This window comes from Pecten maximus, chromosome 7 (genome assembly GCF_902652985.1).
Source record: "Pecten maximus chromosome 7, xPecMax1.1, whole genome shotgun sequence".
NCBI classification, from domain to species: domain Eukaryota; kingdom Metazoa; phylum Mollusca; class Bivalvia; order Pectinida; family Pectinidae; genus Pecten; species Pecten maximus.
In genome coordinates this window covers 41962227-41986633 of record NC_047021.1, presented here as the reverse complement: position 1 = coordinate 41986633, position 24407 = coordinate 41962227, and the positions used below count along the sequence as shown (strand labels likewise).

Here is a 24407-nt window from a genome sequence, read left to right as displayed (position 1 = left end):
GAGATGTTCCGGGAGGCTAGTGTATACGGGCGAAAAGCGAAATTTGGGTCGAAATCCGTGATAATTTACTTGAACGGTCATGATTTGTAATCGCGTTAATAGAATAAAACAACTCGACTTGTCGAGATAATTATGTTGACAAGTGGTGTTAAAACTCGACTTATTATCTCGACAAGTCGTGTTACCGTAACGCGACCTAAAATAACACGATGGCAGAAATATGTCACCATAATATGAATATGTTAGTGAATTAATGACATGTATTATTATGTAGTAAGCTAAATGCTTTTGCGTATTATTTCTTCATTATGCAAAGTTTGACTGAATTTATAATTTCACTATAATACCTTTAAAATGTTTTTTTAATTATTTTTTTTTTAATGTTTGAAAAATTGAATAATAAAATATGAAGATGCTCAGTATCTGTGATTTAGTTTGTGTCGAGTACAACTAACATATAATTGCATAGAAAGTAAAATGTTTAGAGCTTTTGGAAATGACAGGATGCGCTCTCTGTATGATCACGGCAATTCAATGGAACAGTATCTCCCATGTTTACCCTGATACGAGCCAGAGTTGCTTCTTGGCCAAACGTGTTTTCGGCCCCCAATTAAGATAGTTAGTATGAGTTTTATAAATGCTGTAACGATACAGAAAATAAATAGCTACGTATGCTTTATTTACTTTTTAAAGAACAAATAAGAATGCATACAATTACTTACCTCGTAAAAGAGGAGATCTCCAACGATAAACGTGGCCACATGTAGGACTGCACGGGGAAGACTTTCATTTGCATTTAATGTGTTTGATGCAGTTGCGACCTAAAATTAACTTTTACAACCTAATTTGCATTTTTGGTCTAATATCTAATAACTAAAAACTGATAGTTAATATTTTATGTAAGATCGTAGTTCTGTTTTGTTTTTTTGGGTTTTTTTTTTAATTTTATTTTATTTTATTTTTTTCTATTATTTGAAGGCATACATTCTATTTTGTGGAAATAAAAAGGTTTCTTTCATTAATATCTGCATAATGAAATAAACGTACCAGTACAAAAATTACAAAACCACCTTCAATGATAAAAAAAGTCTTCGTTGTGCATGCGGTCACCACGTGTTTCTGTGACATACATTTCAGTATCTGCATCTATCGCGTTATGTAAGTGTCCTTCGTGATTGTGTCACGGACAATGACAGATTAGTCAACCTTATTCGAGAATAGAATATGTGTCATTAATATAGATAACTAGAACACATTATCTGCTTCGTCTGATTAAAAAAATTGTTCTATTTGATCATATTTTTTTAAAAACTATTTTAATCTATTTGATATTCTATTTTTTATATCTTTTATATAAATTAGAATTTGTTGTGCACCAGAAAACGTGTTGGTTCAAATATCTCCAATAATTAATAATTACTTGTGATAAGTACTATTTCGACGTACTACATAAATCGCGCACACTAAAATAAACTGAACGATGCTAGAAAATATAGGGGGGGGGGGGGGGGGGGGCGGGGTATGGATAAACTTGATTCTACATGTAGTTGTATTTGTCATACTGTTGTTCAAATTCACACTGAAAGTGCATATCCGGCCGAAAACGTGATGGAGACGGAGGTTGGATCCAGTTTTTTGTTTCGGAATATCGTTTAAACTGCTCAATGAATTATTTACTCATCTTTGGCTCCCGAATTAACGTTCTGCAGCCATATTGCTAATCATGCCAAACAGGTTGAACTACAACTACCAAACCCCTGAAAGTAAATAAATGCACCTAAAAAAAACATCATGATTATATACCGACAAAGAGTGAAGCTTTCCTTTTCCCTAACTCATTTAAAAGGACAATTGAGTTTAACTAATAAATTTGAAAATGGCCAGTTCCGTAATGCATGAGCTTTTGGAAATGACAGGATGCGTTCTCTGCATGATCACGGCAATTCAATGGAACAGTATCTTAACTCGAGGTTCCTTGTACGAGGAATTTCATTGAAACTGTTAGTCGCTCAACACCATATCTATCACGGGCCAAACTGAAAAAAAACCATATAGATGTAATGTTAGGAAGCTTTTCAAAGCTGGAGATTTAGGTTACTGATTAAGCATCATATTACAACATAATGTCTTAAGTTTTAGGGATAAAACATTAGATAATTGAAAATGTTGAATTTTATTTTTCAACATCCTCAGTTTCCAACCCAAATATTGCTGTGAAGATTACTAAAATTTACTGAAAAAAAGTTGAAGACTCCAGCCAGAAACCAACAACATGACAGGTAAGCTTTGACTCCGAAGTCCAGATATCTTAACCTAATTACAAGGTTGAGAAAATAAGATTTCGCGTGGTCTTTTGGCTTCGTAATTAGGGGTAAAATTGAAAAAAAATTCCAGGCTATTTAGGACACATGACACATTTTCTCTCAGTTTTGTTGATAAGGGAGAAGAGTACTGAAGTGTAGGTGTGGTGTCATTATTTCATATTTTGTGGTACTGTGAGCAATGCATTGTTTAGCCAAACATATCCTGTTATGAATTTTAATTTTCATGTCAATACGGTATTTTTAAAAATATTTCAAAATGCATCGTCCTTTTAGGACTAGTAAGTTATGATAGTGATCACAGGTGTGTAAATTAATCCTTCTAGGACTCTTCAGTGATGGTAGGGGTCAGAGTAGTGGAGGTCTATACCTCTAGGACTCTCAAGTGATGGAAGGGGCCAGAGGTGTGCAGGTCCATACCTCTAGGACTCTTTTGTGACCCTTGGGGCCAGATATTTGGAGGTCCGTCATTCTAGGACTCATCATTGATCCTAAGGGCCAGAGGTGTGAAGGTTCATATTTCTCGGTCTCTTCTGTGACCCTAGAGGCCGGATGTGTGAAGGTCCATCCTTCTAGGACTCGTTGGTGATGGAAGTGGCCAAGAGAGTGGATTCCATACATCTATAACCCTTCTGTGGCACTAGGGGCCGGATGTTTGGAGGTCCATATTTCTAGGACTCTTCTGTGACCCCAGGGGCCAGCTGTTTGGAGGTCCATACCTCTAGGACTCGTCACTGATCCTAGGGGCCGGATGTATGGAGGACCATACTGCTAGGACCCTAAAGGTCCATTTTATGATACTATGAGCAATGCATTTGTGAGCCAAACATATCATGTCATGAATTTTGATTTTCATGTCAATATGACATTTTCCAAAATATTTCCAAAATGCATCGTCCTTTTAGGACTAGTGAGTTATATAAGTGATCACAGGTGTGTAAATTAATCCTTCTAGGACTCAGTGATCCTAGGGGCCAAAGATTTGAATGTCCGTCATTCTATGACTCTTCAGTGATTCTATAGGGGCCAGATTTGTGGATGTACATGCTTCTCTGACTCTTCTGTGACCCTAGAGGCCGGATGTATGGAGGTCACTCCTTCTAGGACTGGTTAGTGATGGTAGGGGCCAGGGGAGTTGGATATCCATACCTCTAGACCTCTTCTGTGACTTCTGTGGCCCAAGGGGTATGGGCCATAGGTGTGGAGGTCCGTCATTACAGTACTGATAATTGATGGTAGGGCCAGAGGTTTGGAGGTCTAACCTTCTAGGACTCTTCTGTGACCCTAGGGGCCATATATTTGGAGGACCGTCATTCTATGACTCTACAGTGATCCTAGGGGCCGGATTGATGGAGATCCATACTGCTAGGACCCTTATGTCCAAATCAGGAGACATGACAGGTGAACAATGACATCAAAGTCCAGATATCTATACCTAATCATAAGGTTAAAAATACAAAGAACACAAGTCAATACCTAGCATTTGTCCTGACCTTGCATTTAAACACAAATCAGATTATGCATGTGCTTTTCGTGTGGTCTTTGGCTTTGTGATTTGGGGTAAAATTAAACAGATATATTCCTGTTATTAAGGACACATGAAACGTTTCATGTTAGGTTATGTTAGTGATCACAGGTGTGTAAATTAATCCTTCTAGGACCCTTCAGTGATCCTTGGGACCAGAGGGGTGGAGGTCTATACTTCTAGGATTATTCAGTGATGGTAGGGGTCAGGGGTGTGGAGGTCTGTACCTCTAGGATTATTCAGTGATGGCAGGGGTCAGGGGTGTGGAGGTCTGTATCTCTAGGATTATTCAGTGATGGTAGGGGCCAGAGATGTGGAGGTCTATACCTCTAGGACTCTTCAGTGATGGTAGGGTCGGGAAGCTTGGAGGGCCATACTTTCAGGACTCTTCAGTGATGGTAGGGGCCAGAGGTGTGGAGGTCCATACCTCTAGGACTCTTCAGTGATGGTAGGATCGGGAAGCTTGTAGGTATGGAGATCCGTCATTCTATGACTCTTCGGTGATCCTAGGGGCCGGATGTATGGAGGTCCATACTGCTAGGATCCTTAAGTCCAAATCAGGAGACATGACAGCTACCTAGCATTTGTCTTGACCTGGCATTTAAACACAAATCAGATAATGCATGTGCTTTTCGTGTGGTCTTTTGGCTTCGTGATTAGTGGTAAAATGAAACAGATATGTTCCTGTTATTTAGGACACATGAAACATTTTCTATTAGTTTAATCAAAGATGTGTAGGCCTTGGGTTATTATTTCATATTTTATGATATTCAGATCAATGCATTGTTTAGCAAAAAAATTTCCTTCCATGAATTTTAAGTTTCATGTCAATTCGGTATTTTTCAAAATATTTTTAAAATGCATCGTCCTTTTAGGACTGGTAAGTTATGATAGTGATCACAGGTGTGTAAATTCATCCTTCTAGGACTCTTAAGTGATGGTAGGGACCGGATGTTTGGAGGTCCATACATCTAGAACTAGTCAATGATCCTAAGGGCCGGAGATGTGCAGGACCATCCTTCCTTCTTGGACTCTTCAGTGATCATAGATCATAGGTGTAGAAACATCATTCTAGGACACTTCAGTAATACTACATGTAGGAGCCGGAGATGTGGGGGTCCATACTTCTATGACTGTTCAGTTAATCTAGGGACCAGAGGTGTGGAAATTCATCTTTTTAGGATTCTTCAATAATGCTAGAAGCTAGATGTATGGAGCTCCATTATTCTAGGACTCTTCTGGGATCTTAGGAGCCAGAGATATGGCGGTCGATCTTTTTAGGACTCTTTAGTGATCCTAGTTGCCAGAAGTGTGGAACACCGTGTATAAATGTGTATAGAACTTGTCTGACATAGCTCAATAAGTCTGATATCGAAATGGTTAACGACTGTGTTAGGGTTGACCCTCTGGAGAATGTACTGTAATAAATTTGAGAATGCTGCTGAAAACTCCCATGGATAATGTAATTCTTTACAAAATTACACAAATTACTGTTACAACTATTAAAGGACTCCCTATAATATGATATCTCCTTTACAATATTTTCTATTGCTATCTTCTAGTTAAAATAGTGCAAAATATCCTAAATTCAATAAAATATTTTTTTTTAAATCAAACAGTTTGTCCTATATCCAATATCAACCTAAAATTTATGACGGGCGTTAAACTTTGACTTAGTGTCTGTCTTTTTTTTAATGATTAGGGTCAACAAGCTCTGCAGATTACGTAACTCCGGTGCTATAACTAGGTCACAGTGCCCAGCAGACATGTTTTGATAATCAGGTTATCTTGGTCATGTGGTGTTATATTAAATGCAACGATTATACATCCCCAACAAAAAAATCTCTCTTGGGTCTAATTAATCAATGAGATTTATTACAGGTTAAAGTGTTGTTTTGTTTCTTCAGTTTACATGTATTTGTTATATATCTATCAGCAAATATAGATTGTGAAACAGGTTTATGGCGTATGATGCTATGGGCATCATACAACAATTTCGTCCTTCTAGAATTCGTCATTGTTCCTAGGGACATTATTTAGCTGTTTCGTCATTCCAGAACTCGCCATTGATGCTAAGAACACAAAACAAACTTTTTCATCCTTCTAAAAATCGTTAGCGATTCTCAACACATCTACCTCAGCATGAAAGTTTCTATTACACAATAAATTAGCTTACTCGTGTACAATGTCGAATAAATATGAGCAGCACAGGGCACACATTTTATAGCATCAACTCATTTCAACGACGGAATACCCCTTTAAGGTGATTTTAATCATTTTTTATGGACAATTAACCCTTCTTCAAAATTAAAACCAACAATCAATATTATCCTGTATTCAGGAAAGCAACATCAGTAAAATTAATATTTATACGATACATCTTTGTTTTGTTTTTGTTTTTTTTTTCATAGAAAAGAAGTTTTTCAACAAAGAATATATCCTTTCTGAAAGGAAAATGAAATTTTCATAAACAATATCAAGAAATTGAAATATAATCTTAAGAAACAACATTAATTTTCACCAAAATTAAAATGTAATCTTCCCAAACAACATCAATACTTACCCATATTAAAGCATAATTCCTAAATCAATACGAATACTTACCTGATAAGTGCGATTGCATTCTGTAGCATTCTATATTTAAATGTGTTTTCATTACTAGCATTATTATTAAAGCAATATATATAAAAATATAAAAATAACGATAAAACCTAAGAGAGAAGAAGGCCTAGTATTTGTTTGTTTTGATACATTTACTTATGCAAGGACATATTTCTTTTTCTTATATATGTATTTATATATATCTATAAAAATAACATCAATATATACATGTTACACTTTAATAAAAAACAACCTTCACACATTGCGGTACAAGTACTAATAGTCATTTCTATTCTGATATCAATACAAATATTTGCCATTAATAGTCTTCTCAACTACTGCGTCCATAATACCAACTTATACTTTTATTGCTTACAGCCCCATGATGACGAAGTGAAAGTCATCTACAAACTCAGGAATCTGAAGCCACACGTTCCGCATGGTATTCACATTCATGAGATAGGTGACATGACGCAGAGCTGTAATTCCATTGGAGGACACTACAACCCTACCCACAAACATCACGGAAAGCATGGAACTCCTGACAGGTGATCATATACAGAGTTCAAAAACAAACTATTATGCTTAATTATTAACAGGCTTATGGGCTTATGAACAAATAGTCCACTACTATCATCATTACATATGTACATGAAAGTAGATTATTTACATTACTTTTGATGCCTCTAAATTTGTTTGGAGCAAAAATCATTTTTATTTCGTTGAATTTTTTTTTCTTTTAATAGCCACGTTGGAGATCTTGGAAGCATTGAAGGCGATGAGCATACAGTATATACACACACTCAAAAGATCCACACTGACTTACATGACCTCATTGGACGTTCTATTGCCGTAAGTATTGCACTCGCCCATTAATTTAGATTTAAATGACTTTGTGGATATAGTGAATATAATACAAAGCATGCATTATGATATCAGTATAACTCAAGAGCCCGAAATTAAGAAATGACATTTCATTTACAATTCCTTAAAATCATCAGAAATAAAACGATTTTTCTCATCTTCGATTTCCTTTATATTTTTACACAGATTAATGCCGGAGCTGATGACAGCCATGGCAGCCATGGTGGTCCAGTAGCGTGCTGTGTCATTGGACGTAGCCACGATGGCCACCAGTCTCATCATGAAGATGAGCATCACAATGTTGACCACCATAACGACGACCACCACGTCGACGTTCAACACGGCAATGCCTACCACGCAAGCCCCGCCCCCGTAGTCCGCTACCGTAGCCATGGCGGCCACGGCGGTGACGGCGGCCACGGCGGTCATGGCGACCACGGTGGCCACGGCAGCCACGGCGGACATGGTGGCCACCATGACGACAACCACCACGATGATGGCCCCCATAACGCCTGTCACCACGGTGACGGAGGGTACGGCGGCGACGGTGGCGATGGTGGCCACCACGGTTACGGTGGTGACGGCCACCACAAAGACGAACATCACGATGATGGCCATCACAACGATAGCCACCACGCCGAAGGACACCACGACGACGGTCACCACGATGACGGACATCACGACGATGGCCACCACGACGATAGCCACCACGCCGAAGGACACCACGACGACGGTCACCACGATGACGGACATCACGACGATGGCCACCACGACGATGGCACCACCTCGACGGTCACCATGATGATGGACACCACGACGATGACCACCATGACAATGGACACCCCAAAGACGAACACCACGACGACGGTCACCACGTCGACATCCATGACACCCATGACGTTCATGGATAGACTTTATGATAGGATAATACATGAGGACGTTTACTCGATCGATTGTTCCCTTTTATTGAACATAGCTACTGTTCTAAATCTTTTGTTTATTGTGAATTTATAACTGATATTATGTGTATTTAAACAGTTTGTTCCTTAATGAATATTCTTAATAAATATTCAGTAATAAAACGTGATATTTCTTTTTATTGTGTTCACATATCAACTGGTAATCCAGTTCCTTGTAATACTGTTCATACAAAGGTATGAACTTATTGACATGATTGATTGACAGGAAACAAACTGCTAGCTAGTAGATTGACGAGTGTTAAGTGAACTGTCAACTAGCTAACTAACTGCCAATTGGATAGTGAATGATCAACCAGTAAGCGAACTGAAAACAGCATCCTGAATTGGCGATTATTCAGTTAACTGATAACTGGATAGTGAACTGACAGCTAGTTAGTGAATTGACAATTAGTAAGTTAATTAGCAATTAGCTCGTGAAAAGACACATCGTAAGTGAGCTGACAATTAGCTAGTGAACTGAAAATAAGTTAGATAATTGGCGACTTATTAGATTACTGGATTGATATTTGCAACTAGTCGTTGAGCCGGTAACTAGTTAATGAACTGACAATTGGATAGTAAACGGACAATTATCTGGGTAGCTTACAATTAGTTATTGGACTGACAGCTGTATATTAAACAGGCAATTGGTAAGTTAACTGAAAACAAATAAGTGAACTGGCACTGGTTAATGAACTGAAAACCAGCAAGTAACCTTGCAATAGCTAATGATCTGAAAACTAGTAAGTGAACTGTCAACTGATAAGTGAACGAATTCCCTGATTAGTTAACTAATTGCTTACTTGTAAAGTGATTACTCGTTAGTAAATCAACAGCTGATTCATGGCTCAATTTTAACGTGTTTTTACTTTGTAATAAACCCAACAATTACCATACTCTAATTGAATTTAACTTTACAATAAACTCCTTAATTTGACATATTCTAATTTAATTAAACTTTACACTAAATCAGTAAGAATGATGTACTCTAATTAAATTCAACTTTACAATAAACTCCTCTAGTTGCCGTACTCTAATGTATGGGATAGATAAAGCAGTAGGAGGGACCATGATATGATGAATTAATTCCAATCCAAAGTGTACAGGTGTTATTGTCGGCACATAGTCAGGATTAGATTTCAAGTTTTAAAAGGTTTTCCCATTTTCTCTTTATTCATTCTCGAATTTTAATCTTAACCTGTTATTTATGCTATTTGAAATATACTTTTGCACAGAATAATGACTTAGTATGTATAGTTTTAAGTTTTTAAGTATTGATGTTCAAAGAATTATGTAGACATCTTGTTAGAATTAAAGGGGCATTCCTCCGTTCGAACGTCAAATGTGTGTTGTACAGTAACGTATAAGATTAATTTATGAATAAAGGAAGATTACACTCATATCTTTAATTAACTGTGATAAAATAATTATCATATTTGTACAGAAAATCAGCAAAACTCTGTCGATCTACATCCTAACTGGAATATTCAGCCACGACTCCAATGATCCATTTAGATATCACGTGACGCCATCAGTCCGCCAAAAATCACAAATTGATGCTGTAGTGCCCGACAAAGCCCCCTACGCTGCCAGCCATCAACGGAGCATTGTTGTTTTTAATCCAATAATGAATTGTTTTAATATTCACATTTTAATCCCCCTTCAATATGATCCTTATAGAGTGTATTTCTTTTCACTTTGCCAACATTTGATTGCCATATGAAATAAAGTAGGATTTAAATTTTGTATCAAATTTATATTAAGATCTGGTAGAAAAATGAACGAATGGTTTAATTTTGGAATAGTAAGTGTCTTTATAATAGTTTTTCTACCTATTGACGACCATCGTTTGAAAATGCTATCAAAACTTTTCAGTATTTTTATTATGGTTTACGGTTGGCTTGTTATCTCAATTTACAGAAATATATTATCCTAGTAATGTAAAATTTGTTTTCCCCACTGTAATTTCCATCTTTGGTGGTATACTTCTGCACTAAACTTTTTAGACCAAATCAAGATAACTGCGATTTTATGCCTTTTAACTTTAAGGCCTGAAATCCGAGCATATCGTTGAAGTGTATCTAATCATTTAAGATAAAGGAGGTGCCATCAGCTTTCTGCGAGGGTTGCTGGTTTTATATTATGGAATTCTATCCATTTATTATTGTTATTACTTTTTATCAAAATTGCTAAAATTTCTGCAACATCGGGGAAGATATATGGAGATACAGGGTTCCCTTGTCTGCAGCCTCTATTTAATAAAACAAAGTTTAAAGAAGCTGTTATGCAATATAGCTGAAGATGTATGTTTTGTAACAGTTTTATTCCACTGTTTTATACTTGGTCCAAAATTAAAAACATCAATTGCTTTTTCTATGAACTGCCATGACACTGAGTCGAATGCTTTTTCGAAATCAACCAAAATATTTAAACCTGGGATGTAATTTTCTTCTCTAAATTTCATATCATATAGGAGCCTGACGTTCTGTCCTAAATATCTAGCGCTTAGAATTCCTGTTTAAATATCAGATTTGATTGTATTAAGAACTTTTTTAAACCTGTTTGCAATACACGCTTAGGCCAGTTTATAAGTAACGTAAAGAAATGTGATTGGTCTCCAATTTTTCAGATATTGACATAGTTTATTGTCTTTTGGTAAACTTGTTATTAAGAGCCGTTTTTATTATATCCTGCATTAAGTGAGCGTTTAATAAAACAAAAAATATTTTAATCTTTTCAAAAAACAATTGATAAAATCTACCATCTGAGCCGGGTGTTTTTTAACCTCGAAACTGCAAAAATATCTTGAAGGCTTTTATCTTTCCCCTACTGAATGACTTTTGACCAAATAAGATTTCCTATCATTTCGCCTTTTCTTTTGTAATATGGCTGGAGTGTTTGCTTAATTTTCCTGTTTTCCTCACAAGGACCTATCAGTGAGTAGACTTTTTTGTGCTCAAAATAACTCGACTGGGAAATCCCCAAGGTATTGCCAACTTGTTCGTGCTGAAAAAGCACGAACAAGTCGGCAATATCTGCCTCTAATCACGCCAATCAGAAAGCTGGAAACAAACCATTGCGCTGCATCACCTTGTTTACAATATGGCAGACGATATACTCCAACAACGTTTCGCTACAATAAACGAAGAGGAATTACAAGACATTTTGATGAAAATCTCGTATAATCTCGTGTACACCTTAACCAAATGTAATAATCGTATAATATTCTCAAACTCCTGTTTCCTATCGACAATGTCATTATGATAATTTTTTTATTTTTTATTTTTTTACATATTTTCTCTTTTCTCAGTTTGTTTTTACGATTAACAGGATATAAAATAGAAGCGGATTTCAATAAACAAAGTTTCCAGAAAAAGTTTATCATCTATTGTTAGTCATAAGTTCTCCTCTGAAATATTTTAACGTTATTGTTGTATATGGGTGAAGCATATTGTTGTTTAACTGTATCAATGTTTTGAGTATTTTCTGTATGCATTCTTCGTCATGTACAAATTCATTATTGACTTTCCAAATCCCCTTGCCTAATATGAAATTATTAAACTTTAACCAGATTGTACTGAGAGAGTGGTCTATTTTATATCCTGGATGTGTGGTACGTTTTTCATGTCGATTTAATAAGCTTTCTGATATTAAGAAGAAGTATAGCCTTGCTTGTTTGGTGGGTTTTTTCTTCGCTATGTATATCTTTTTAAAATATGGATGTAAGACGCGGAAGCAATTTGATAGATTATAGTATTATTTAGGTTTTAAAGTGTTTCTTTTGGGTGATTACAGACAGAATGTTTACATGTATCTTTGAATTAGTTAAATACTTAATCAAATTAAATAAAAAAAATCAGTCTTTTCAAAATGGTTAAAGGGGCGGGGCATTCCGTCGTTTTTGCTATAAAAACAATGGTAAACGGGATTCTGGTATTTGTTCGACTGGTAAAAGTTATAAATTTTAACGGAATACAACATATATATATATGCCTGGTCAGGGCAAGAGTCATAAAGTTGTCTTAATTCGTCAATTGTGTGACAATATATTATATATAAAATAATTAGCACAATGTATCATATGCACTATGTGTTGGTGATCCGAAGATAAAGATTTGAATTTCCTGTAGTAGATTACCCGATGAATATTTGTAATATGTGTACAATTCGCATCCATATATGTAAATACATTGCGATCCAGGTATTCGTATCATCTAATAGACGACTTCCACTATGATCATGTCAGGATATCGGGCCGACCATCACTGTGCAAAAAGTTCTTTTTTTAAGAACGCCGATGTGGCGCAGCGGTATAAGCTGCGGATATTTCTCGCAAGGCGATTGGGTGCCGTAGATTATCAGTTCGAGTCATAAAGTTCCTACCTCAGTTTTGTTACTATGTTATATATATAATATATATCTATATTTATAATTCAATGTTTGTTTTCTAATTTGAATAAGTTTTTAAGTTGTTGATGCTTGTTGATGTCAATTGTATAATATAATCCAAGGTTTGCTTTCTAATTTCAATTCGTATTTTAGTTGTTGATACTTTATACATGTCAGTAACACGCACCCGTATCTTAATATAATGTAAGTATAGAGAGATTAATATTAGTATTACATACTACATTAGTGTATTTCACACACACCTGGTACGAAGGGTATGTGACTAGTGATAGTGAAACCTGTCATATTTGTTGCCGAATAATTCAAATTTCGTTCGGTTTTATAATACATTTTATGGTAAATCTGAGTTTGGGGGGAGAGAAAGAAAGAAATACTGTTAAGCACAATACTTTACTATCTATCAAGTAATTCAAAGTGCATTGCAATGTTTATGTTAATAGAAAAATAAAGATATTACATTGCGTTCTTAGTTACGTCAAACTCCCGGAAGTGCGTTACTGTTGGCAGAGTAGACTAAATTACCAATCAATGTAGCACACTCAAGACTCTTTCCGTATGTGAAAGAAAAATGATATATATTAAAAAAAATTGTAAACATGTTTACGCATGTGGGTTAATGTTGCGTCCCGTTTTGTTGCTCATTAGTGTATTCATGTAAAATATACATTGTTGTACATTGCTGAACTTGTACATTCCAATGACGTCACATTGTTTACAGATCCCGCGTTGTGTCTGCACTGCCTGACACGAAGGCTTCATTCTGTATTTTTTAGTGTTTTTGTTAGTTTTCTGATAATTCAATTGATCAGGTATGATTAAACAACCCCAATCAATATGAGGTGTGAATGTAATTTTAAGTTTAAACGGCATGTTGCGAAAAATACTTCAACTTTCACTTTGTCAGTGCATTCGTGATCGCAGCTTCGATCGGCTGTCATGGCAACGACGAGGACGGTAGTTTTATCACAGTGACGAATTTACAAACTTGCATGTGTACAGCCGAAAACTTCTAACTATACCTTATGTCTTTGGAAATCATCTGTAGATAATTAAATTGAATTAATTACGATCCATTGCATTCGTTTATTAACGTTTGTTCGTTTCTATATGCCGATTTCGATACTTAAAACACTGAAGAGTTCCAATATTGGAGAATGAACATTAACACTTGCTCTATGAATCGTCCTAGAGCACCCGACTACCCTAAATCAATACTTATGAAACAGGTAAGAGCGTGAAGGTAATTGTATGAGAACAACGAAAAGTGCTGTACATTCTTACGAAAATGACAAACATCGTCAAAATTACTTAAAAAGTAGTCACTTAACCGGCACTTCTTCAATTAAGACCAGTTTATAACGCCGTTATGTAACCATACTTGAATAAACAGAAGAATGTTTTTCTCGGTTTCTTAGCACGATGAATAAGTGTATCATATTTGTTTGTACGACAAAATACGTTGGTCGGGTGCTCTGGCCATATTTACCGAATGTAGTCCTTCGTGACGGTCACGTGACCACGCGAGAACACGAGGAACGACGAAAACATCCCGATAAAGACGTTGGACACCTAACATTAAAATCCGATCAAGAAAACAAACAGAACTAACCGGGAAATCATTAAATATTGAATTTATATTAAAACATGACGTTTTTTGTTCTTTTTAATTATAAATGCAACATTAACCCACATGCGTATACGTATTACATCAATATGGCATAAAGAGAGGCATTTCAATCAATAAAAATGCTCCTATATCACACTTTTAAGACATCTGATCATAGTAAGAAGGACCTGTGAAAGACAAATGGTTAAATATTTGATTTTGGGGCCTTTTTTTAGAAATATGCATAGTTTACCCCAAACTCAGCAATTAAATATTTTTCTAAAAGGAGTCTTCTTGCCATGTCTATAATTCGTTATGGTATCTAATAATAGCATTTTTTATGTTTGATATATCTCCTAATATGCCATATTTTTGTGATATTATTAAAAACTACCATTTACATTTCAAGATCAAAATAAAAACAATGTTTATGCATATTATTAAGTCAAATCTTGTTAAACCAATGCTCCTATTTGTGCTTTAGTGAGCAAAACGACATGGCTATTACGTGCAATATATGCGATACAAATGAATTAATTATGTCCCCCTGAAACATGCATTTTAGCATGTTTTGTTGAAATCTAGAAGCAGCTTAACAAATAGCATGTCAACAGCAAGTCCCAAGAGTTCAACATGTTACTTATGTGACATTGCACCATAGTAGGAATTTACAGGCTTGTAAAATATCACTGTTTTGACTAGATTTGCTGTTTAGATGCCTCTTAATTAGAGTGTATGATAACACGTCGGTAGTCTTAGGCTTTCTATATCAAATTTTACCAGGAAGTGAACAAATCACAAGATAACTACTTTCAAGAGCGTCAAATTATGAAACTAAGTTAAATCTCTAATTCACGATAGGGAAAAGTCGGAAAAAAGTCAAAAATAATTAGATACTTTTCGTTGCATATCGAAACATACACAAAGGTTTGCCTTTAATTTTTACTGTTAATTTCGTACATTACACTATACGTACCAGTGCTTCCATACTTATATTCAATTACTTTCATCCCTTTAAAGTTTTCCACCACTTTCATAATTTCGAAACATTCTTTTACTTTCAAGTTTTCCATTATTTTCACCCCTTTAACATATTCCATCACTTTCATCCCATTGAAATATGTCATTGCTTTCACACTTTTGAAATATTGTATTACTTTCATTCGTTTGAAATATTCTATTCAGATATACCGTGACTTTCGTACTTTTAAAATAAATCCTTACTTTTCACCATATTATTCAAATATTTGTCAGGAAGCTAATTGTGTAAATACTGCATCAATTTATACCTGATCTATACATTCTATATCAATCTATTACAAATCACATGAACCGTATTTTTTATGCCTACTATCATTATATGTATGTCAGCAGTTAAGGACAAAGTCACTTTGTCACCAGTTTGTAAAGACTAGACAAGCGATGGACATTGTACACATGTTATCACACGTTTTGCAGACGCACCACTTAAATACACATAGCGTCAGTTATGTCAAGGTAAAGAGTTAGATAATATGGACTATAAATTCTGGACAGCTGCCCTGGACTGCCATCAGCTGTTTGTTTCAGCAGCAAGCAGTTAGTATCCGGAGACATGAGGCTGTTGTGGGCTGTAGTTCTTGTAGCGCTGCTCTCGGTTCGTCCGAACGAGGGCATACGGACACCAAAACGACTACGAAGAAGTAAGTTTGTTTTGTTATAACTTAACAATTTATTCCAAAGGCAAATTTGATTCCGCTTTTCATGCAATTATAGGATAAATGTTTTATGAATCGCTCATAATTCAAACAAGACGAAAGCTCTTCTAGGGTGTTAAGCCCCTTATGCAAATGTTGTTAAAGTGGTTTATTTTCTTTAAATTTTGTATTATTTTTTTTTAATCTATATGTGTTGTACGTGCATAAATGAAATGTTTCTTTAAGTTGAGAAGTCGGCAAGCTTGTGTGTTACTCTTTATAAGACTTCAATTAACTGGATAAGTCAGCGTTTTACGTTGTTTCATATTTTGCATACATGTAAAATATAATTCTTAGTCTATAACTTACGTGAGTCATCATATTTTTCCTAAATATATAATACAAGTGGCCAGACTTCAAATATGTCGATGCAATAAAAGGAAATTTTTAAGTTTCTCTTTTACTTTGTTTTTCTAAATTACATATTGAGGTGAACTAAACATCCAAACTCCGAGAGTTAATTATTTTAGTGTGAATTATGTGATAAAACCATCTTCATGTATGGTTTCGGAATTAAATAGAAAACTGAAATTGGTTTTGGCTCGTATATCATGGGGCTATTTTCTTATGATATCCCACTTTTTATGTATATAAAACATTATATAAGGAATAATTCATGAGATATGGCTTGCTAAAACCGTAAATTAGTTATATAACACACTGATGATGGAAGTATTATTGTATCCATGACAATGATGAACAAAGGTAATTTGTTATTGAATTCATATTTATTTCATATTTTTCATGCTTCGAAAAATAAAGTATTGACACAACGGCTTATGCGTTGCAAAGCGTATCATTGAAAACTTTTCATAACATATATAATTAGAACTTAAAGTGTATTGTAGATTATCTTGGGTGTAGCTATGTTTAGGTTTAATTCATGCAATCAGATGCCATGACATATGCTACATATGATTGTGATTAAGTGATCAACATTCATGCACGAGCATAAAAAATATGTCTTACCTTAAGATTGTACGAAAGAAAGTTTCTTTGATTGACCAGCTATCTCAGAACTTACACATAGTTATTGGCATAACATAAACAGAACTTTCTATATTAACCTGTGCCTACTGCGATAAATATATATATATATTATTAATATAAATATATAAGATGCTACATTTAGAATTGATACTTACTAGATTCCCTGTTTTGTTTAAGGTATCGCTATCATAGATGAGCTTGAAGCGCTGAAAGGGAAGGTACGGAAATTATTAGAGCTTGAAGGGCTGAAAGCGAAGGTACAGGAATTATCCGACCAGGTTCACAAGATCCAAGAGGAAAGCCATGGGGTGCACATCCACATAGGTAATGACTATCAAGAGAAGATTCACCACGATGAGAAGCACAACAAGGGAGATCATCATGACACCGACCACCACAACGGAGATCATCATGACGACACCGAACATCACAATGGAGATCATTCCGGAGATCACAATGACGGCACCGATCATTCCGGAGAACACCACGACAACACCGATCATTCCGGAGATCACAATGTCGGCACAGATCATTCCGGAGAACACCACGACAACACCGATCATTCCGGAGATCACCATAATGACACCGATCATTCCGGAGATCATCACGACGACACCGATCATTCCGGAGATCACCACGACGACACCGATCATTCCGGAGATCACAACGACGACACCGATCATTCCGGAGATCACCATGACGACACCGACCATTCCAGAGATCACCATGACGACACCGATCATTCCGGAGATCACCACGACGACAAAGATCATTCCGGAGATCACCACGACGACAAAGATCATTCCGGAGATCACCACAATGACACCGATCATTCCGGAGATCACCACGACGACAAAGATCATTCCGGAGATCACCATGACAACGAAGACCACCACGACAACGATAGACATTACCCAAATGCTCAACACATCTACCTCAACATGAAAGTTTCAGGTGGATGTTCCAAGCCACATGAGCCAGACGTACATGTGGAACAAGGTAAGTGTCATTCTTTTATGTAATAATGTAAATAAAAAAACCACAAACGGGTTTAAGAAAAAATAATTATTTATTGTATCCTGATAAAATAATAAGCTTTGTTATTCAAATGATTTTTCTTCCTTAAACAATGTATATGATAAGTAATATAACAATAAGTGGGAATGAGAAGTTCAGGTCGTTTTACTCACAGTAGTTTTATTTACTAACAGCTCTACACGCCCACTGCGAGGTGATGCCAAATATACAGACTCCAGGCCTTGCATACAAAGTCAGAGGTCACATAGAACTGACTCAACAGGTAAGTAAAGAATACCTTTTGTTTCTTCTAAGTGGTTAAAGAAATATTCATTCGTTCGAACGGCAGATATGAGTTATAATGACATGAAGTTTTCTTTTTGTTCAACAAAGAATATATACTAAATCAATACGAATACCTACTTGATAAGTAAGATTGCATTGTGTAGTACAAAAATATATTTAAAAGTTATATTCATCTGTTTTCATTGCTAGCAATAAACCTATATTTAAACACAAGAGCAACAATTTTTACATGTAACAAACTGAACACATTACTGCACAAGTGATAAGTCAGTTCTATTATCATATCAATACAAATATTTGCCATTAACAGTCTTCTCAACTACCCCGGCCATAACATCAACTCATACTTTTATTGTTGAACAATTTTATTTGCCTTATTGTTATTGTTACTACAGCCCCATGATGACGAAGTGAAAATCATCTACAAACTCAGGAATCTGAAGCCACACGCTCGGCATGGTGTTCACATTCATGAGATAGGTGACATGACGCAGAGCTGTAATTCCATTGGAGGACACTACAACCCTACCCACAAACATCACGGAAAGCGTGGAACTCCTGACAGGTGATCACATACATAGTTCAAAAATAATATATTATGTTAAATTATTTATCAAGCTTATGAACAAATAGTCCACTACTATCACATGTACATATCTACACGAAAGAAGATTATTTACATTACTTTTGATGCTTCTGAATGTGTTTGTAGCAAAACATAATTTATTTCCAGTTGAAATTCCAAATAAAGACATGTTCTTTTCTTTTTCTTTTAATAGCCACGTTGGAGATCTTGGAAACATTGAAGGCAATGATCATACATTATATGCACACACTCAAAAGATCCACGGTGACTTACATGACCTCATTGGACGTTCTATTGCCGTAAGTATTACACCCGTCCATTGATCTAGATTAAGATGACTTGTGGAGATAGTGAACACCTTACAAAGTATGAATCATGATAGCAGTATAACTCAAAAGCCCTTCGAAATTAAGAAATGGCATTTTATTAATAATTCCTTAAAAACATCAGAACTAAAACATTTTTTTCTCTTCTTTAAGTTTGCTCTATATTTTTACACAGATTAATGCTGGAGCTGATGACAGCCATGGTAGCCATGGTGGTCCAGTAGCGTGCTGTGTCATTGGACGTAGCCACGATGACCACCAGTCTCATCATGAAGATGAGCATCACAACGTTGACCACCATAACGGTGGCGACGGTGATGGCCACCACGAAGATGAACATCACCACGACGGAGGGGACGACGGCCACGGTGGTCATCACGGTGACGAAGATCATGACGGCCACGGTGGCGACGGTGATGACCACCACGAAGATGAAACTCACCACGACGGAGGGGACGATGGCCACGGTGGTCATCACGGTGACGAAGATCATGGCGGCCACGGTGGCGACGGTGATGACCACCACGAAGATGAAACTCACCACGACGGAGGGGACGACGGCCACGGTGGTCATCACGGTGACGAAGATCATGACGGCCACGGTGGCGACGGTGATGGCCACCACGAAGATGAACATCACCACGACGGAGGGGACGACGGCCACGGTGGTCATCACGGTGACGAAGATCATGGCGGCCACGGTGGCGACGGTGATGACCACCACGGAGATGAAACTCACCACGACGGAGGGGACGACGGCCACGGTGGTCATCACGGTGACGAAGATCATGGCGGCCACGGTGGCGACGGTGATGACCACCACGGAGATGAAACTCACCACGACGGAGGGGACGACGGCCACGGTGGTCATCACGGTGACGAAGAGCATGGCGGCCACGGTGGCGACAGTGATGGCCACCACAAAGATGAACATCACGACGACGGAGGGGACGACGGTCACCACGTCGACGACCATGGAACTCATGAGACGCATGGATAGACTTTATTATAGGAAAAAATTAAATGAGGATAGTTTCTCGATCGAGTGTTTCCTTATGGTTTATTGTACTGCTCTAAATTGCTTTGATATGATGTTTATAATTATGACTTACTATCGAAATATATTTAAAAACTGTTTATTATTCTAAAAAACATTCATTAATAAATATTCAGGAAATTTTATTTATTTTCTTTTTATTATTGTTGTTGTGTTCATATATCAACTGGTATTCCAATTATTCCTTGTAATACTGTTGATACAGAAGTATAACTAGCTAGCTAGCTAGAAGTATGTTTACCTATCTTGAAGAAGTGACAAGGAAAGCTCACTCAATAGATGCTATTTCCTCAAGGTAATAAATGATTATTTTGCCCATGTTCACTCACTTGATCACAATGATATGTAGGGACAACTAGCTAGTGAACTGCCAACTTGATAGTGATTTGACAACCAGTAAGGAAACTGAAAACTGGATAGTGGACTGATAATTGGTTACTGGATTGACAACAGGTTAATGGCCTGGCAACTGGATAGTGAACTGATGACTACTTAGTTAACTGATAAGTAGCTAATGATCTAACAAGAAGCTAGTGATCTGACGATTAGTTAGTGAACTGATAAGTAGTTAATGATCTAACAAGTAGTAAGTGATCTGACGATTAGTTAGTGAACTGATAAGTAGTTAATGATCTAACAAGTAGTTAGTGGACTTACAATTAGTTAGTGAACTGATACGTAGTTAATGATCTAACAAGTAGTTAGTGAACTTACAATTAGTTAGTTAATTGATAAGTAGTTAATGATTTAACAAGTAGTTAGTGAACTGACGATTAGTTAGTTAACTGACGATTAGTTAGTTAACTGACGATTAGTAGTTAATGATCTAACAAGTAGTTAGTGAACTGACGATTAGTTAGTTAACTGATCAGTAGTTAATGATCAAACAAGTAGTTAGTGAACTGACGATTAGTTAGTTAACTGATAGTAGTTAATGCTCTAACAAGTAGTTAGTGAACTGAAGATTAGCTAGTTAACTGATAAGTAGTTAATGATCTAACAAGTAGTTAGTGAACAGATGGTTAGTTAGTGAACTGACGATTAGTTAGTTAAATGATAAGTAGTTAATGATCTAACAAGTAGTTAGTGAACTGAAGATTAGCTAGTTAACTGATAAGTAGTTAATGATCTAACAAGTAGTTAGTGAACTGAAGATTAGCTAGTTAACTGATAAGTACGGTACTTTTACTGATTTTAACTTAACAATAAACCCATCGATATGCTGTATTTGAATTGGCTTTAACTTTACAATAAACCTCTCAATTTACCGTACTTGGGCTGACTTTAACTTAACAATAAACCTCTCAATTTGCTGACCATTGACTGACTTTAACTTAACAATAAGCCCCTCAATTTGCCGTACTTTGATTGACTTTAACTTTGCAGTAAACCTCTCAATTTGCCGTACTTTGACTGACTTCAACTTTACAATAAACCCCTTCAATTTGCCGTACTTTGATTGACTTCAAACTTTACAATAAACCTCTCAATTTGCGGTACTTTGACTGACTTTAACTTTCCAATAAGCCTTTCAATTTGCCGTACTTTGACTGACTTCAACTTTACAATAAGCCCTCAATTTGCTGTACTCCAACTCACTTTAACTTTACAATAAATCCCTAAAATATCCCTACTTTAACTGAATTTAACTTTACAATAAGCCCTCAATTTGCTGTACTCCAACTCACTTTAACTTTACAATAAACCCCTAAAATATCCCTGGGGGGGGGGGGGGGGGGTACAAAAAAATATGCATAATTCTATGTTCTGGTCAAAATGACATCACTGAAAATAACATGAAGAACAAACTATGATTTATCTGGCAGTAAAAACCAATGATTAATTTTTCAAAAGGAAAGTTTAATATGAATTTCCTTTTTTTAAATTCTGATATAACACGTTAATAAAAATAAAATATAAAACTCCTAGAATGTCAAAACCGCTGTATTATTTCCCTAGTATCACTGATGATTCCTAGAAAGACGAAACAGGTGTATGATGTCCCTAGCATCATTGACGAGACCTAGAATGACGAAATAGCTGTATGATTCTGGTTTATTATACAGCTTACATTGATTTCCATTCATTTTTCTTTTCTTTCTACTCATTCTTTCAAAGTCTTGGCAAGAAAAATTACTCTTTGTGAAGTAGTATGAGGCAAATGTGTACATCGAAAGTTTCTCTTCTACGTTCAGTGATGAGGATCATACAGATTTCTTATACACTGTATATAATGAAGCACAAGACCAAAGTCGGTCACACTGAAAACGTACAAATATTGACCTTTTGATCATATTGCGTAACAACCTGGAGAAAAATTGTAGTCAAGAACTCAAAACTGCTGAAAACACACGTGTGCACGTAACCGTAAAAATAGATAGAGCGCAGGTTCTAGGGGAATTATTTTCAACAACAGCAATCACAAACTCCAAACAAATCTACATAATCTGGCAATGTTTGCGATAAATAATAGCAAATGTTTTCGTGTCTTGTTTAGCTGGAATGAAACCGGCAGTAGAGCGGACAGTAATGCCACAGTATCACTGTAATTCTAAACGATCCAGACACATGGTGATTATAAAACTTATATATCGACATGTAGTCGGCAGTTGTAGTGTGATATGGGTTAAAAGATGTCTGTGAATATGGTGACACGGCTAATAGACAATGGTAAGGAAGGGATATCGTGGGTGTTTAGGTGTTGTCGTTGAAGCAGAAGACGTTTAGCATTCCTTAACACCTCGTCTTTTTCTCGTTTTCTTAAGGGTTTATTCATACATTTTGTTTGTTGGCCGGAATCCTCTGTTTATTATTTTAGTATGATCAAATCTAAGCTATTTATAGTATTTACTGATTTAAAACGCATGCATCATCACGTTATCATCCACTACCTAAATATTACCATGCCATGATAAGGCACTGTATACATACTTATATGAATATTCCAACACATTGCTAATTCACACTCCGTCCACTTCATCCAAATAGACAATGTCATCGTCAGAAAAAAAACCTGTAGCTGATAATCGTACAATGTTATATAAGCTGTTGTGAAATAATGTTAAGCTGGAGAAGAAATTAAACAGTTGATATGGTATTATAAAATAAACCTTTAACAACATTTAGGTATATTTTATATTGATATCATAGATATATACATTTTGTCTAAATTATGATATATAATTGCAATCAGACATGTTACATATCCAGGCTTGGTTCCATAAACGTTATTTAACTGAGGGGACTTCCTTAACATAAAAATGTACATGGTAATGCATTAGTTAGAATTCAGGGGAAATGTTTGTGGATGAACTTTTCTTACAGTCTGTGATGCTTTCTTGTGTGAAGTTTCATTAAAAATGTTAGGATTCATTCCAGACCGGAGTATTAGCCAAAGATAGGGGAGATAGATCAATAAAAATAAATGTTAACAATACAACAGTTCAAGGGAAGTAATTCTCGCTTCCTAATATACATAAGACACACTATGTCATTCTATTTCCAGTAGGAGTTTGTATTTTGTATTTCTTTAAATTAATTCTTAACAATGGTATCATGTAAAGCAATCAGGGATGTTACAATTCCAGGCTCCGGTTTCATAAACATTATTTAACTGAAAGGAATTCCTTAACATAAAAATATCCATGGTAATGGATTATTTAGAATTCAGGGGAAATGTTTGTGAATTAACTTTTCTTTAAGTCTGTGACGCTTTCTTGAGGAAAACAAATGTTAATAATATAACAGTTCAAAGGAAGCTTCATGATATACATCAGACACACTATGTCATTATATTTTTGCCTGTGATGTTAGAGACATCGTTCAGCTTTTTCCGTCAATCTAGGACCTGGTAGTGATATTAGGGATATCATACAGCTGTTTCGTCCTTCCATGATTCGCTAGTGCTATTAGGGACATCATACGCCTGTTTGGTACAGCTAATTCGTCCTTTACGACTTGTCTGTGATGTGTTGTCTTTTTACACGCATGTACACATTTATGCTATTAACTAGATAATCATATCTATCATGTGAATCACGTTAGGTTTTATATGGTCTAAACTTTATTTTATAGGATGAAAGACAATCAGACATTTTTCATCT

General features: G+C 36.0%; 2 protein-coding genes across 2 annotated transcripts; both read left to right on the top strand.

Annotated features, from left to right (window-relative positions):
* Positions 1–5222: 5222 nt before the first annotated feature.
* LOC117331224 (histidine-rich glycoprotein-like) lies at positions 5223–8325 on the top strand. Its single transcript, XM_033889820.1, has 4 exons — positions 5223–5266; positions 6774–6995; positions 7194–7299; positions 7498–8325. Exons 1-4 carry the CDS (start codon positions 5223–5225, stop codon positions 8323–8325), a joined length of 1200 nt encoding a protein of 399 aa, XP_033745711.1.
* Positions 8326–15802: 7477 nt separating this feature from the next.
* LOC117330880 (sarcoplasmic reticulum histidine-rich calcium-binding protein-like) lies at positions 15803–20389 on the top strand. The gene is made up of 6 exons (XM_033889431.1): positions 15803–15968; positions 17190–18011; positions 18224–18312; positions 18731–18900; positions 19115–19220; positions 19423–20389. The coding sequence occupies exons 1-6, from the start codon at positions 15881–15883 to the stop codon at positions 20245–20247; spliced, it is 2100 nt and encodes a 699-aa protein (XP_033745322.1). The 5' UTR covers positions 15803–15880; the 3' UTR covers positions 20248–20389.
* Positions 20390–24407: the final 4018 nt, after the last annotated feature.